We start from the raw sequence: 13,228 nt of genomic DNA on the forward strand, positions 1-13,228 counted from the left end.
TCACTCGTGATGGAACCAGTGACCACTGACTATTCTAATAAATAAGGGAGATGAAACAGTAACATTTTATGGCATGGACTTTGTTTGAAAATAGTTGTATCGGTGAGTTGTTTGTTTGTTTTTTTTAGTTGGGAAAAGAAAAATTATTGATATTTTTCATACACATCAAGAAACATATTATACTTATGTACTTCTGTAGAAGATGTTAGAAACACATGAGCAAAAAGCAATTGTAAGTGTGAACTAGAAGGTCTCCCAAGAAGCTAATACAAGGTTTATGTCAATCTACACTTGGTTGTCTTTTTTTCTTGTTCAATATTTGTCTATAAACATTAAAAGAAAATGTTTTTACCTAAGTGATGGACATGTAGGGTGTGTCTTGGGAAACCTGTCAATCAATCTTACAGTCTTCTAGGTAGTGATTTCTTCAGGCCCTGAATCAATCCTTCATATGAAACACATTTATTTTAGTCAAAATAATGTATTCAGTGTATTTTACTGAGTCCCCTAGAGCAGACCCTGGCCCATGTCCCCGCCCCCTGGGGTGTGCTGTCTAAGGCAGGCGGAGGGTCCAGGGCTTCCCACAGTGGCCTGGGCTCCATGGGCAGCTCTTACCATGGCCCAGCTCTGGCTTCTGTATTTTACAGAGTAAGGATGTTTTGTTATGTAGCACCTGTCAAGTGTCTTTGAAAATATGTTTCAAAGACACTTGACAGGTGAACAGTTCACTCACACTGTGGCTATCATGTATCCATGAGTTATAAGCTTGTTTAGATAAAAAAACAGAGGAAGACTAAAGATAAGTCCATTGTATACTAAAAATAGAGCACTTTTATTGGAATTCTATAAGGAAAATGATTGACCCTCTTTACATAAGTTCAGGTAACACCAGTTGAGATAATAATGAACCTATTACCAAATTGGTGGGAAGCTTTGGCCCTTGTAGGACTCTGGCCTGAACTGGTCCACAGCCTGGAGACTTATTTCATTGGGCTCTAGCTTTCATTTTGTTTCAGCCTATCCGCTAACTCCTAACTTTCCAGTTCCCAGTCCCATAGCATTATGTGTATGTGTGTCTCATATCTATTTAGTCTCCAGCTTTTAACTGGAGAGTCCAACTTTAGTTGTCTCTCTCTCTGGCCTCTGGTGTTGAGTGATCCTCTGTCACCTTGGAATTTGTAGTGAATTTTCTGTGCCTCCTACTTGTGTCAGGCAAGGCACACAGGAGGTGTAACCAGGAGCAGATAAAGCATCCTCTCCCTCTCGACTCTACAAGGTGTCTTTGCCTTCCTGTTCCTTCCCCTCACTGAAGGACCCTGCAGCACCAAACCTATCCATCAGCATCATTCCCTGTGAAACAGTGCTCTTAGGGGGGAGCTGAGCCTGCTGTTGTAATGGAGAGGTGCCTGACCACTATGAGGTACTGGAGGGAAAAACTGATTTTGTGTTGTGATGAGTTTTGACTGTTTGGGAGGGGAAATTTTTTTTGTTGGGAATTGATTTTATGGATGGAAAAAACTGATCATGTGAATGGAGAACTGATTAATTTTGGCAGGTGAAGAGAGAACTGATTCTGTGTGGATGAAATCTTGGTGGACTATGGAGGAGGGGTTTGAGGAGAGTTGCGTAAGGTGTTTAGAAGGGAGCATTTCAATTTAGTGTGGGGAAAAAATTACTTTTAGGAGAAGGGAGGGACAAAGAGGGAGGAAAAGGTGAGAAGTGGCTATGGTGGAGTTAACAAAGAGTATGCACATCTCATGTAAATGTTACCTAGATGAGTGCTCAGGCTTTTTGGTAGGCCAGGGGAGGCAGGTCTGTAGATGAATGCCTGTGTGTGTGTTAAACCAGAACAAAACAGTCTGCTCCCTTCCAGCAGGAAGCATGGGAACGCCAACATCAACCACCCATAAAAATAGAGTTATAGAGTCATAGAGTTTAAGACCAGAAGGAACCACCAGATCATCTAATCTGACCTTCTGTCTATCACAGGCCACCAACACCACCCATCCACCTGCACACTAAACACAATAACTGGAATTAGACCAGAGTATTATAGCTTTTGGAAGGCTAAGCAATTGCATGCCACTGGTAGAGAACAAAAGGGACTAAGATGTACCAGTTACAGACATGAAAGTTAGGAAAACAAACCGGCACTTCCCCTTCCTTCTGAGGTGAGTGACAGAGTGAGGAGACGAGGGATAGAGAGGATAGAGGAGAGATCAAGTGATAAAGCTGAAGGAAGAAGAGCAGATGGGAGAGGTGAGAGAATGAGTGTGTGCGTGCTTGTGTGAAAGAAAAGACAATGTGTATGGGTGGGGGTGTCTGTCTGAAAAGAGAAACTGAACATCTGATCTCTGGCCACATGGGGGATGTCTACACTTTGATAAAAGACCTGCAGCATGGGTATGGCTGGCTTGGGTCAACTGACTCAGGATTGTGGAACTCAGGCTGCCGGACTATAAAATTACAGTGTAGCTGTATGAGCTTGGCCTAGAGCCCAGGCACTGAAATTCCGTGAGGGAGAAGGTCTCAGACCCTGGGTTCCAGCCTGAGCCTGAACGTCTACCCTACAATTTTTAGACCAGCAGCCTAAGCCCCGCAAGCCTGAGTCAGCTGACCTGGGCTCTGAGACTTGGTGGCATGTTTTTTTTAAATCGCAGTGTAAACATACCCATAATTCGTGACTGTGGGACTGTGAACAAGTACCAGTGCCCTCCACATTAGTGATATAGTAGGGATAATAGAGAGACAGACAAAATGGGTGAGGTAATACATGTTATTGGACCAACTTCTGCTGGTGAGAGCAGTAGTGGATTAATGCCTGGGGCCTGGGTCCAAGAGCAATTTGGGGGCCTCTGCAGGAGCGCTGGAACTTGTGTAGAAGTGTGGGGGCCACTGGCACTGGAACTGTGACCCTGTCTCCTGCTCCTCCTCTTCCCCCAAGGCCCTGACCATGGCAAAGCCAGAAGCCAGAGCTGGGTAGCGGTAAGAGCTGCTCAGGCAGCCTGGGCTGCTCTGCAGAGCCCTGGCCCTTCCACCTGTCCTGGCCAGAGGGCCCTAGAGCAGACCCTGGCCCATGTCCCCGCCCCCTGGGGCACGCTGTCAAAGGCAGGCAGAGGGTCCAGGGCTTCCCACAGTGGCCTGGGCTCCATGGGCGGCTCTTACCATGGCCCGGCTCTAACTTCTGGCCTGGCCAGAGGGCAAGGCCACGGGGGAAGAGGAGGAGCAGAGGGTGGAGTCCCATGGCAAGGGGGGTAAGGCCCACCTCAGCCATCCACCAAGAAGATGCTGGTGACACAAGCAGGGATTATGCTTTGTGGCAGGGGACTTTATCAGTTCCCCTGCCACGAAGCACCTCCCCTGCCACTGCTGTTCCTCACCTGCCCAAGGCTATCATGCCCATGTTAAAAAGTGGACAGGCATGCCCCTCCAAACCCACCTCCCCCTGGTTCCAGCACCTCTGAGCCCCTGGAGTGTGGGGAGCCCAAATAGGGTGACCAGATGTCCCGATTTTATAGGCACAGTCCTGATTTTTGGGCCTTTTTCTTGTATAGGCTCCTATTATCCCCCACCTCTGTCCGGATTTTTCACAACTGCTGTCTGGTCACCCTAGACCCAAATGTTCTTTATGCCCAGGACCCCAATAAATCTTAATCTGCCTCTGGGTGAGAGAGAGAAGTTTTTGAGTTTACACAGAGCTCTTTTTCAGGTCTGTGGTTCTCTCGGAGTATTTGGGTGGCTCTTCCATGATGTGATCCACTTTTCTGGTGGATTGTCCTCTCACCAACAGAAGCTGGCCCAGTAAAAGATATTACCTCACCCACCTTGTCTCTCTAATATCCTGGGGCTGACATAGCAGCAACAACACTGCATACTCGTAGGGATATGTTACCGTATTCACTTTACTGGGAGCATAAGCCAGTGCTGATAATTCAAAGGTTAGATACCTAGCATAGGTGCCTGCCTGTTTGTGTAAGTATAAAAATATTAAATACTGTCAAAAATTCAGCAGCTGCTGGTCTGGTGTGCAGTGTAACGGTCTCTGTGTTACCATACTATCATCTAGTGGCAGTAAGAGGCAACTTAAGGCTATGTCTACATTACAGCTTATGTCAGCATAATTTATGGCACTCAGGGATGTGAATAAACTACCCCCCCCCACAAGTGACATAAGTTACACTGACATAAGTGCTGGTGTGGGCTGTGCTATGTTGGCGGGAGAGTTTCTGCCCCCGACATAGTTACTGCTGCTCACGGGGGCTGGAGTAGTTAAGCCGATAGGAGAGCTGTAAACTCTCTAGCGGAGCCGTGCCTTAAGCTTTCTACTCTCTTTGCTTGACTGAAAGCTGATTTATAACAGGTTGGTGCCACCTACTAAAGGAAAGGTATGTTACACATTGCAACATCCACAAGTCAAATTTTATTCCTGCTTCATCCTTCAGTGCAGTCATAAGCATAAATAGGTGCAAAATTTCAGGAATAGGAGAATTAAGTTATGCAGTCAATTAATTGTGTTTGTCTTTCACTGAGATAAAATGTAGCAAAATAGGATGGTATAAAAGTGCAATTCATTAACTTTATTATTACAAAATGGCATCCTTTTCTACACATCAGCTCCAGTGTTTTTGTCTTAATCTAGTTCCCTGCTGTTTTATCCCCATAAATTCTATCCTGCTCCGGACACAAATTTAATAGGGAAAATTTGTCCTTTAAACCAGCTAAGGTGTGAAATCTCTTCTAAGTGCCCAAGAAGTGAATGTAGAGGAAAAGATTGTACCTGATCACTGTGCAAGGTATCACCATGGCACACTGATTTCATGGTTGTTTCTTACCATGTCTTAAATTCATACATTTTAGGAGTAGACTAGAACTCCCGTACCCTTTAGTCTTGCCCTTGTACAAACATAGGTATCTGTCCAGAAGCCAGGGACAATATCAGTTGGATGTCCTCTCAGAGATGCATATTTAATAGTAAACAGACTGTGGGAGATTATTTGTCATGGGTTAAAAAGAAGAGAGAATATTTAAACCAGAAATGCAAGTTTAAAAGATCTAATCGAGCATGACTGAGATTATGTATGCTAAATTTGTTGCTAGGAATATAATGAAAATGAAGAGGACTCAAAGACAAACAGACATAGGAAGCAATATTAAACAAGGTAGCCTAGGAAAGAAGAAAAAAAAATCCAATATGGGAAGGTGTTCGGTTTAGTAATATGTCATGTAAAAAGAGCTGTGGGAGAAATGCAGTCATAGGGCATAATTAACCAGGTATTTCCTTGCTTTTATGGCTTTGAGTTGGTGGATATTGTCTTTAATTAGCCTTAACTCATTTGTAATGAAGTTTTACTTGCATGAATGAGAGATTTCAGTTTATCCTCACATAGAATATCAGGGTTGGAAGGGACCTCAGGAGGTCATCTAGTCCACCCCCCGCCCCCTGCTCAAAGCAGGACCAGTCCCCTGACAGATTTTTGCCCCAGATCCCTAACTGGGCCCCTCAAGGATTGGAGCCCACAACCCTGGGTTTAGCAGGCCAATGCTCAAACCACTGAGCTATCCTTCCTCCCATGTTTCTTACACCTTCGTAACTCCTGAATTTATTGGTGGTAAATGGTGTCATCTGCTTTAACTGACAGTGCTTACTGTGTGAATACATTGGGAACATTATTGCAATAGCAAATGGGTAGACAAGCTGACCTCTGAGATGTTTTACTCATTTGAGGCTAAGACATAGCTTTGCCATAAACCCTGGGTAAGGGGCAGCACACTATTGCATTGCCCCATGAGCTGACTGGGAACCAGACAGTGACTCTAGTTATGCCTACAGCTGATAGAGTTCTATGCCTGGTGCAGATTCCTTCCCCTGGCAGGCTGGCTTGCCTGTGCTGACCGGCATGTTAGATGGAGGACCCAAGCTTCTTCTCTTATCCTCTCCCTCCCAGCTCACCTGCATGAGAGGGGACTAGTGCCCCCTGGAGGCTGCTTTTCTCCCTTTGCTTGCACTTGACAATATACAGGAGCCAGTAGCCCCCTTGCTCATTTGTGCAGCAGCATAAGGCTAGTGATCTAGCTCTCTTGTTGGTGAACACATAGCTAAATGGCAGAGAGAGACAGGATACAGTGGTCAGCTCAGCGCTTAAGTCCCAAGAAGGTAACTTGGGTGCCCTTTGGGTAGGGGGAGGATTGCTAGCCTACATCAGTGGCAAAAGCTTGAACTAGAAGCATGGGGGCAGGTTCCAAATCCCACTTAGGAACCATAGTGTTAAGTGTTTATGTCTGAGGATCTGGGCCTACAAGCATTGTTAAGTTCTGTGCCTCCTGAGATTCGGCAGGGCCCTTATTGTGTGGGCAATGGAAGGGCAGAGCTCTGACATCTACACTGGAATAAAAGACCCAGGGCATGGCCATGGCTGGCCCGGGTCAACTGACTTGGGCTTGGGGGGCTAAAAATTGCTGTATAGACGTTCGGGGTTGGGCTGGAGTCCAGGGTCTGGGAGCTTCCCCCCTCTGGCTGCAAGTCAGAGGCTCATTTGCTGCTCAAAGTTCCCTTCTGTAACAGGCCAGTTATTGAACCAAATAAATATGGTGGGTTTTGGGGAGGGATGAAGGGGGTTAGCTTGTGGTAGGGATTGATTTCTTAGGTATGGGGAATGGGTAGGGGGCATACAATGTAAGGGGGTGTATAGACCCCAGGTACCTTGAAGACAGGGGAGGACGCTCAGGGGAAGGCAGAAGCTGAGACAGCTGGGCTCAATTGCAGCTCCACCAGCAACAGGCTTTGGTTCAATATGCATCAGACCTGGGAGGGGTAGAGAGAAGGAAACTCTCCTTGAGACCCCTATGGAAAGGGCTTGAGACACCTGTGTCAAAGGACCCTCTGAGCCTTATCTGCATTTCTTTTAAAAGGAGCCCTAAGAGACCTCTCTTTACCTAGACCTTCTGAGAGTGAAGAGGATGTTGTATGGTGCAACCCCCTTTTTAATGCAAAAGAGCAAAGAAATCTTTGTGAATCTAAAATACAGGTGCGGGGGCCTTTCTCAAAGGGATGGAAGCTGCCAATGGAGGTATCCACAGCAGGGAATCTCTCACACATGGCACCAGGGGAGGGATTGTGTTTGTCTTTTTGGAACATCTTGCAGGGAAAGGGTGCCTCCTGGTACAGCAGCTGCATGTGGTCAAGGAGCAATAGAAGCAGATGAAAGCATGGTGAGTCAGTTTCTGCAGTTCCAGCAGCAGCAGAAGACACAATTGGTCTCATAATGCCAGAAAGAAGTGCACTTGGCTGCACAACAGAATCATCAAATGCTTTACTGTAGTACAGATATTGCAACTACTAGATACCCTTCATCCTATACATTTTTAATTTAGTGGAGGGGGGAAAAAACCTTTGCCTACCTCATTCCACTGTGTATAAAGACCCAGAACCTCAGGTGCAGCCATGGAATGCCCAGCAGAACTTGGGAGAGAAGCTGCAACACTAACTGCAAGTTTCACAATCCTAAACTGTCTTGGTCCAGTGTCTGGGGGAAGTCTGAGCAGCCTAAAGACTGCACAAAGTTAAAATGGCTTCTAATGGCCCTAAGAACTTTAGAGCAATCAGGAATTGCTGGGGTTCAGGGATTACTTCGCCAGGACCCCTTTTCTCCCGTGCCAACAACCAGTGTGTGTGGCATAGCAGCCAGTATGCTGGCTCTGTACCAAGGGAAGATCACAGGACAAAGGGGTAATCCTCCTGTGGCTGGTTATGCCAGCTTTAGGGCTGCTTTATGCTTGTGGCATGATGCAAAGCAGCCAAGTGCAGCCAAGAAAATGTGCCCTGAGCTAAATCCCTCCTTGAATCAGTTAGGCTGACCATGGAATAAGCTGCAGAAGTCAAGATATAAATAAGCTGTGGCTGTATATGTTTAAGCTGCAAAATGAATTGCACAGAAAAATATTATATCAGTCTAAAACAAGGAAAGAGGAGCTGTTAATCTTTGCTTTTCAGAATCAATAAGTCCAGTGGCTGTTTACTGATCAGTTGCATCACTATGCCTATCTTGGGCTGCAGACAAACATTTAAAGACTTTGACCTCTTAAAAAATTCTTATTTCTTTAGCAGACACGGGAGTGGAACAAATCATAAGGTAACATGAAAAATCCATTGCTGATGCATTTTATTTTTGATAGGCTATTTTACATTGCATGGGAGTATAAGGATATTTCAGATGGAATGCATCTTTATAAGAATTTAAGTATTTGTTTTCCAAAGTAAAGTACCTTCTAAGGTATCATCTCAAACAATGTTTAATAACTTTTAGGTTGTCTAATTTATTTGTGATGGCATGCCTAGATCAGACAATGATGTGTCCATTTAAAAACCTCAGTGGTATCTGAATTATGAAATTCTTCAGCACAAGAAAACTATAATTTTCCCCTTGAGATCCGAAGAGATATGGTTTGGAAAATACCAGTTATGAAACATAAACCTTACCCTGACCTTTCATCTTGTGTCTGCAATTGATTACAGACACAAATAATAGAATTCAGACCTCAAACTTCCTAATTGGAATTGTTAGTTGTACCTGCAGATCAGATAGTTAGACCCTGAAGTGTTTATCCACAATCAAATGTGACTATAAAATTGCACCAGCAATCAATTGCAGATGCCAAAGTAGAGGCTGTTATTGAAAATCTCTCTCTTAATATTTTTATGGTACCAATGTGATGGATGTAAATTTGGGTGTAAAATGAAAGAGGTCCCTTTTTTGATAACAGAAATACTGAAGAATATAGCAATATTAGAAATTTTATATGAGATTTCCCAAGAGACACTGCATCAAATTTTTGATTTTTTTTCCATAATCCTGATCAATGTCAGTGTAACATCATGGCATTCATTTCTAATAATGGACAGTGCCATTTGTCAATACAAGACATACAAAGAGTACTGAAGGAATCACTTTTCTCTAAAAAGTAAAGTATCTACTGTATAGTAAGGTTTTGATTGCTGGAGTTGTTCAGTAAATGCATGTTTAACAATAGGAACCTGTAGTGTAGCCTCATGGTGGCAGAATGTAGTAAAATGGAAGAAGTTAAATATATCAACTGGCTGCTGATTGCTCTAATTACAGTTAATAATAATAATACTTAATAAAATAACTCAATCAGATTATAAAGAAAGCATAAAACAACCAACCATTATGGAGAAAAAAAATCATATTAGAAATACTTTTGAGGGCAACATGTGGTAAATTATAAAAGCAGAACTGGGCTTAAGGGTGTGTCATGATGGGGTGAGGACAGAATCCTCTCCTTTCAGTTCCTGGGGGAGGGAACAAGATAATCTCCTCCCATCTTGTAGAGCAACAGCAGAACTGCTCCACAGCTCTGCGCTGTAGTCTCAGAGCTACAATAACACCCACAGCAACTGCATCCCCAAGCACTGAGGAGAATAAGTGGTGAATCTGAAAATTCTGGACCACAGGTGCCTCTTCTTTCCCAGTTCCCAAACCCTATGCTATAATCAATTCCAGGGAGCTACTGCATAGCTGATACAATTTAGATAATGCTTTCCCAGCCAGAAGGCACTGAACACAGGTGCAAACCTCTTGCACAGGCTCCATAAATCTTGCCCCTCTATCCAGTAGAATCACATCAACTCTGCATCAGCTAGGGGTCTCCTCAGCTGTGGAGGAGATGGCAGGGTTTGCTTCTTAGGGTCCTTGTCAGTGCTCTGGTGGCAAACCACTTTTGAGTTCTGAGGTCAACCTAGAATGAAGCCTTCAGGCTTTTGTACGCTCCTCTCACTGTCCTCCCCCTTCTTACCTTTCTGTGCTATCCCATTCTGCTGTAAATTTGAAAACAGCAAATACTGTTTCTGTAACCAGACGAAATGGGTCATTTCTCATGATTGCAGGCTCACTGCAGAAATGTCACCCAAGTAGGCGCTGATGTTCTTCAGGGGCAGCATATTTATTACAACTAGGATTACAGTACTGCAGAGGTGCCTGGTGCTTTACAGATCAACTAGAGACAGAGTTCTTGACCCGAAGAGCTCATAGTTAGACAAGAACATAACACAGGGAGAAGCTATGAGGAAACAAGGGTGGCCCTACATGTAGTTCCCCTCCCCAAGCTGGCAGGAGCATGAAGTATCTACACAAGGAGTATGTGCGTATACCTCCTGACACGGGAACCACTGACAGACCATGCCACCTGGCTCCTAGACAGTGGTCTGGGATACAGTAATTATTCTAATATGATTGTTGGTATAATGTTAATCTACAGACCAAGGGAGGGTTCCAACCTTGGACCAGAGTCACCCACACTAGATGTACATTTCCCTGTATCTGAATGACAAGGGGATTCACCCTGAAGGAGGGGACGCCGGCAACAAAAATGATTAGGGTTTCCCAGAGGGAATGAACAGGTAATCATCAAATGATCCATTCCCTATCACTCAGGGAATGGCAAACAGAGCCTATGGACACCATCTCTGCACATCCTGACTAATAGCCATTGGTGGACCTATCCTCCATTAATTCATCTAGTTCTTTTTTGAACCCAGTTATAGTCTTGGCCTTCACAACATCCTCTGGCAAAGAGTTCCCGGGTTGACTGTGCGTTGTGTGAAGAAATACTTCCTTTTGTTTGTTTTAAACTTGCTGCCTATTAATTTCATTTGGTGACCCCTAGTTCTTGTGTTATGAGAAGGAGTAAATAGCATTTCCTTATTTACTTTCTCCACACCAGTCATGATTTTATAGACCTCAATCATATCCCCATTTAGTAGTTTCTTTTCCTAGCTGAAAAGTCCCAGTTTTGTTAATCTCTCCTCATATGGAAGTTGTTCCATACCCCTAATCATTTTTGTTGCCCTTTTCTGAACCTTTTCCAATTCCAATATATCTTTTTTGAGATGGGGTGACCACATCTACACACAGTATTCAAGATGTGGGCATACCATGGATTTATATAGAGGCAATATGATATTTTATGTCTTCTTATCTATCCCTTTCTTAATGATTCTCAACATTTTGTTCGCTTTTATGATTGCCGCTGCACGTTGAGTGGATATTTTCAAAGAACTATCCACAATGACTCCAAGATCTCTTTCTTGAACGGTAACAGCTAATTTAAATCCTATTATTTAATACTTATAGTTGGGATTATAAACTCTCTAGGGAAGGGATATTGTTTGTTTTTACAGCATCTAACACAGTGCAGTCCCTCCTGATTGGTGCCTCTGGGTATTACTGTTAATAATAAAAATGATATTGGTGATAATTAATATAAGGTGAACTTTGATATCATGATGAGGGAAGGTAAATTAAGAATCTACTATTTACAGCTTTGGAAAATATGTGGACTTTTTTATTTATTAACATTTGGTTCAACTCTCACACCTAATCATATTTTTGTTTATCTCAGATAGATGCATATTATAAATCAATAGAAATGGTAAAAGTGTATCCTGAATGTACGTGCCGTTATTTTTCTTCCAACAAGTAAATAACCCATTCCCGGAGTCCAAGTTTTCTTTGACTGCTGAGAAGCCAGGACAGAATTCATGAAATGACAAGTTATGCTGAACATGCTCCTTTTAATTTTCCTTGTTTCTTCTTAGAATTGAATAGAATACTTTACTTCTGCTTTTAGAGGAAAGATGGCTGCTCATTTCAAAGGAGAAAAAACTCAAGTTTTACCTGAGTTTCTACAACTGAATGACTTGGCGTGTGAAGCTGTAGGAGGAAAGGTAAATGTATGCAGTTCAAAAGACAAATTGTGCTTTTAGTGCAGATTATACTTGACATTTCTACAGTTATTTCTTACTGAGGATCTAAAAGTGTTTTGCAGACACCAATGAATTAAGCCTCTCAATATTTCTGTGTGCTAAGTAGTATTATCTACATTTTACAGATGGGAAAACTGAGACACAGAGAAATTAAGGGATTTGCCAAAGGTCACACAGGAAGTCTTTGGCAGAGCCAGGAATAGACCCCACAAGTCTTAATTTTATAATCGGAACACAAAGTCTTTCCTAGTGTTCAAATTCTGAAGATCTAGTCAACAAAATTTTGATCTATGTTGGAGCTATCCGATGAAAGAAGTTAGATATACCCAGTGAGATACACCCATGTTTGGGTTTTCTGAGTCACTCATACTGCTTCCTATGTTCCAAAGAAGGGCACGATGGTAGTAATGCTATTGATGATGCATTATGACAAGGTTGTAGAAGGAGGCAAAAAAGAAACCCCGCATAATTCTCCAGTAGAGTGACAAAAGTGGTGTAGATAACAACGACCATCTTGCAAGAATGTAATTCCTACAGATGCAAGACAAATAGGTGGCCAATGGTTCTTTTCCTCAACATGCTTGATGTTGCTGGCATTTCAAGTTTCATCATTTAGGTCAGTGACAATCCTGCTTGGCACCACATTTGCCCAAGATAAAGAAGGCACTTGTTCCTTGTCAATCTAGGACAGGGATCAGCAACGTTTGGCATGCAGCCCGCCAGGATAAGCACCCTGGCGGGCCAGGCCAGTTTGTTTACCTGCCGCGTCCACAGGTTAGGCTGATCATGGCTCCCACTGGCCGTGGTTCGCTGTTCTAGGCCAACGGGGGCCGCAGGAAGCAGTGGCCAGCACATCCCTTGGCCCGCGCTGCTTCCCGCAGCCCCCATTGGCCTGGAGCGGCGAACCGCAGTCAGTGGGAGCCGTGATCAGCTGAACCTGCAGACATGGCAGGTAAACAAACCGGCCCGCCCCGCCAGGCTGCTTGCCCTGGCTGGCTGCGTGCCAAAGGTTGCCGATCCCTGATCTAGGAGAATGACTTGTAGATGCACATAAAAAGAGAAGAATCCTTCACACACAACATCTTACCATCCCTATCAAAGCAGCACTTCATCCCTTGGCTACAATCAAAAAACATTAGAAAACTCGGCAGTGGACACTGCTAAATTTGCCCAAGGTCAGCTGACCATAAGAACCACAAGCAATGTGGAGAATGTAGTGAATTTGTATGCGCTGACAACTCCACACTGATGCTGATGTGTGAAAATTGCATACGGACTCACATTGAATGAGACTCCAGCTAGTTCTTTCAATTTGATATTTAAATAAAGATTTTTCACCTAAAATATTAAAGAATTGTTCTTAGTTTCTGAATGCATTTGTGGGACAAAAGTCCCCCCGCAATATAGTTAATGTAACTTTTTTCTCAACACTAGATGAAGGTTAAAGAA

The 13,228-nt window shown here is 43.6% G+C and overlaps 1 protein-coding gene across 4 annotated transcripts in view; it reads left to right on the forward strand.

Moving 5' to 3' along the window:
* Positions 1 to 6,942: 6,942 nt before the first annotated feature.
* ALLC (allantoicase) overlaps positions 6,943 to 13,228 on the forward strand; it is a 29,432-nt gene continuing 23,146 nt past the window's right edge. Inside the window, exons 1-2 of one of the 4 annotated variants that reach the window (XM_039530967.1) lie at positions 6,943 to 7,025; positions 11,644 to 11,740. In XM_039530967.1, coding sequence (XP_039386901.1) covers positions 6,958 to 7,025; positions 11,644 to 11,740 — 165 coding nt within the window. In that variant the 5' untranslated portion in view covers positions 6,943 to 6,957. Of the gene's footprint in view, positions 7,068 to 7,127; positions 7,210 to 8,110; positions 8,130 to 11,643; positions 11,741 to 13,228 lie in introns of those variants that run through there. The other 3 variants (XM_039530966.1, XM_039530968.1, XM_039530970.1) reach the window with 3 other exon arrangements.

Source organism: Mauremys reevesii, linkage group 3 (genome assembly GCF_016161935.1).
Source record: "Mauremys reevesii isolate NIE-2019 linkage group 3, ASM1616193v1, whole genome shotgun sequence".
Taxonomy (NCBI): Eukaryota; Metazoa; Chordata; order Testudines; family Geoemydidae; genus Mauremys; species Mauremys reevesii.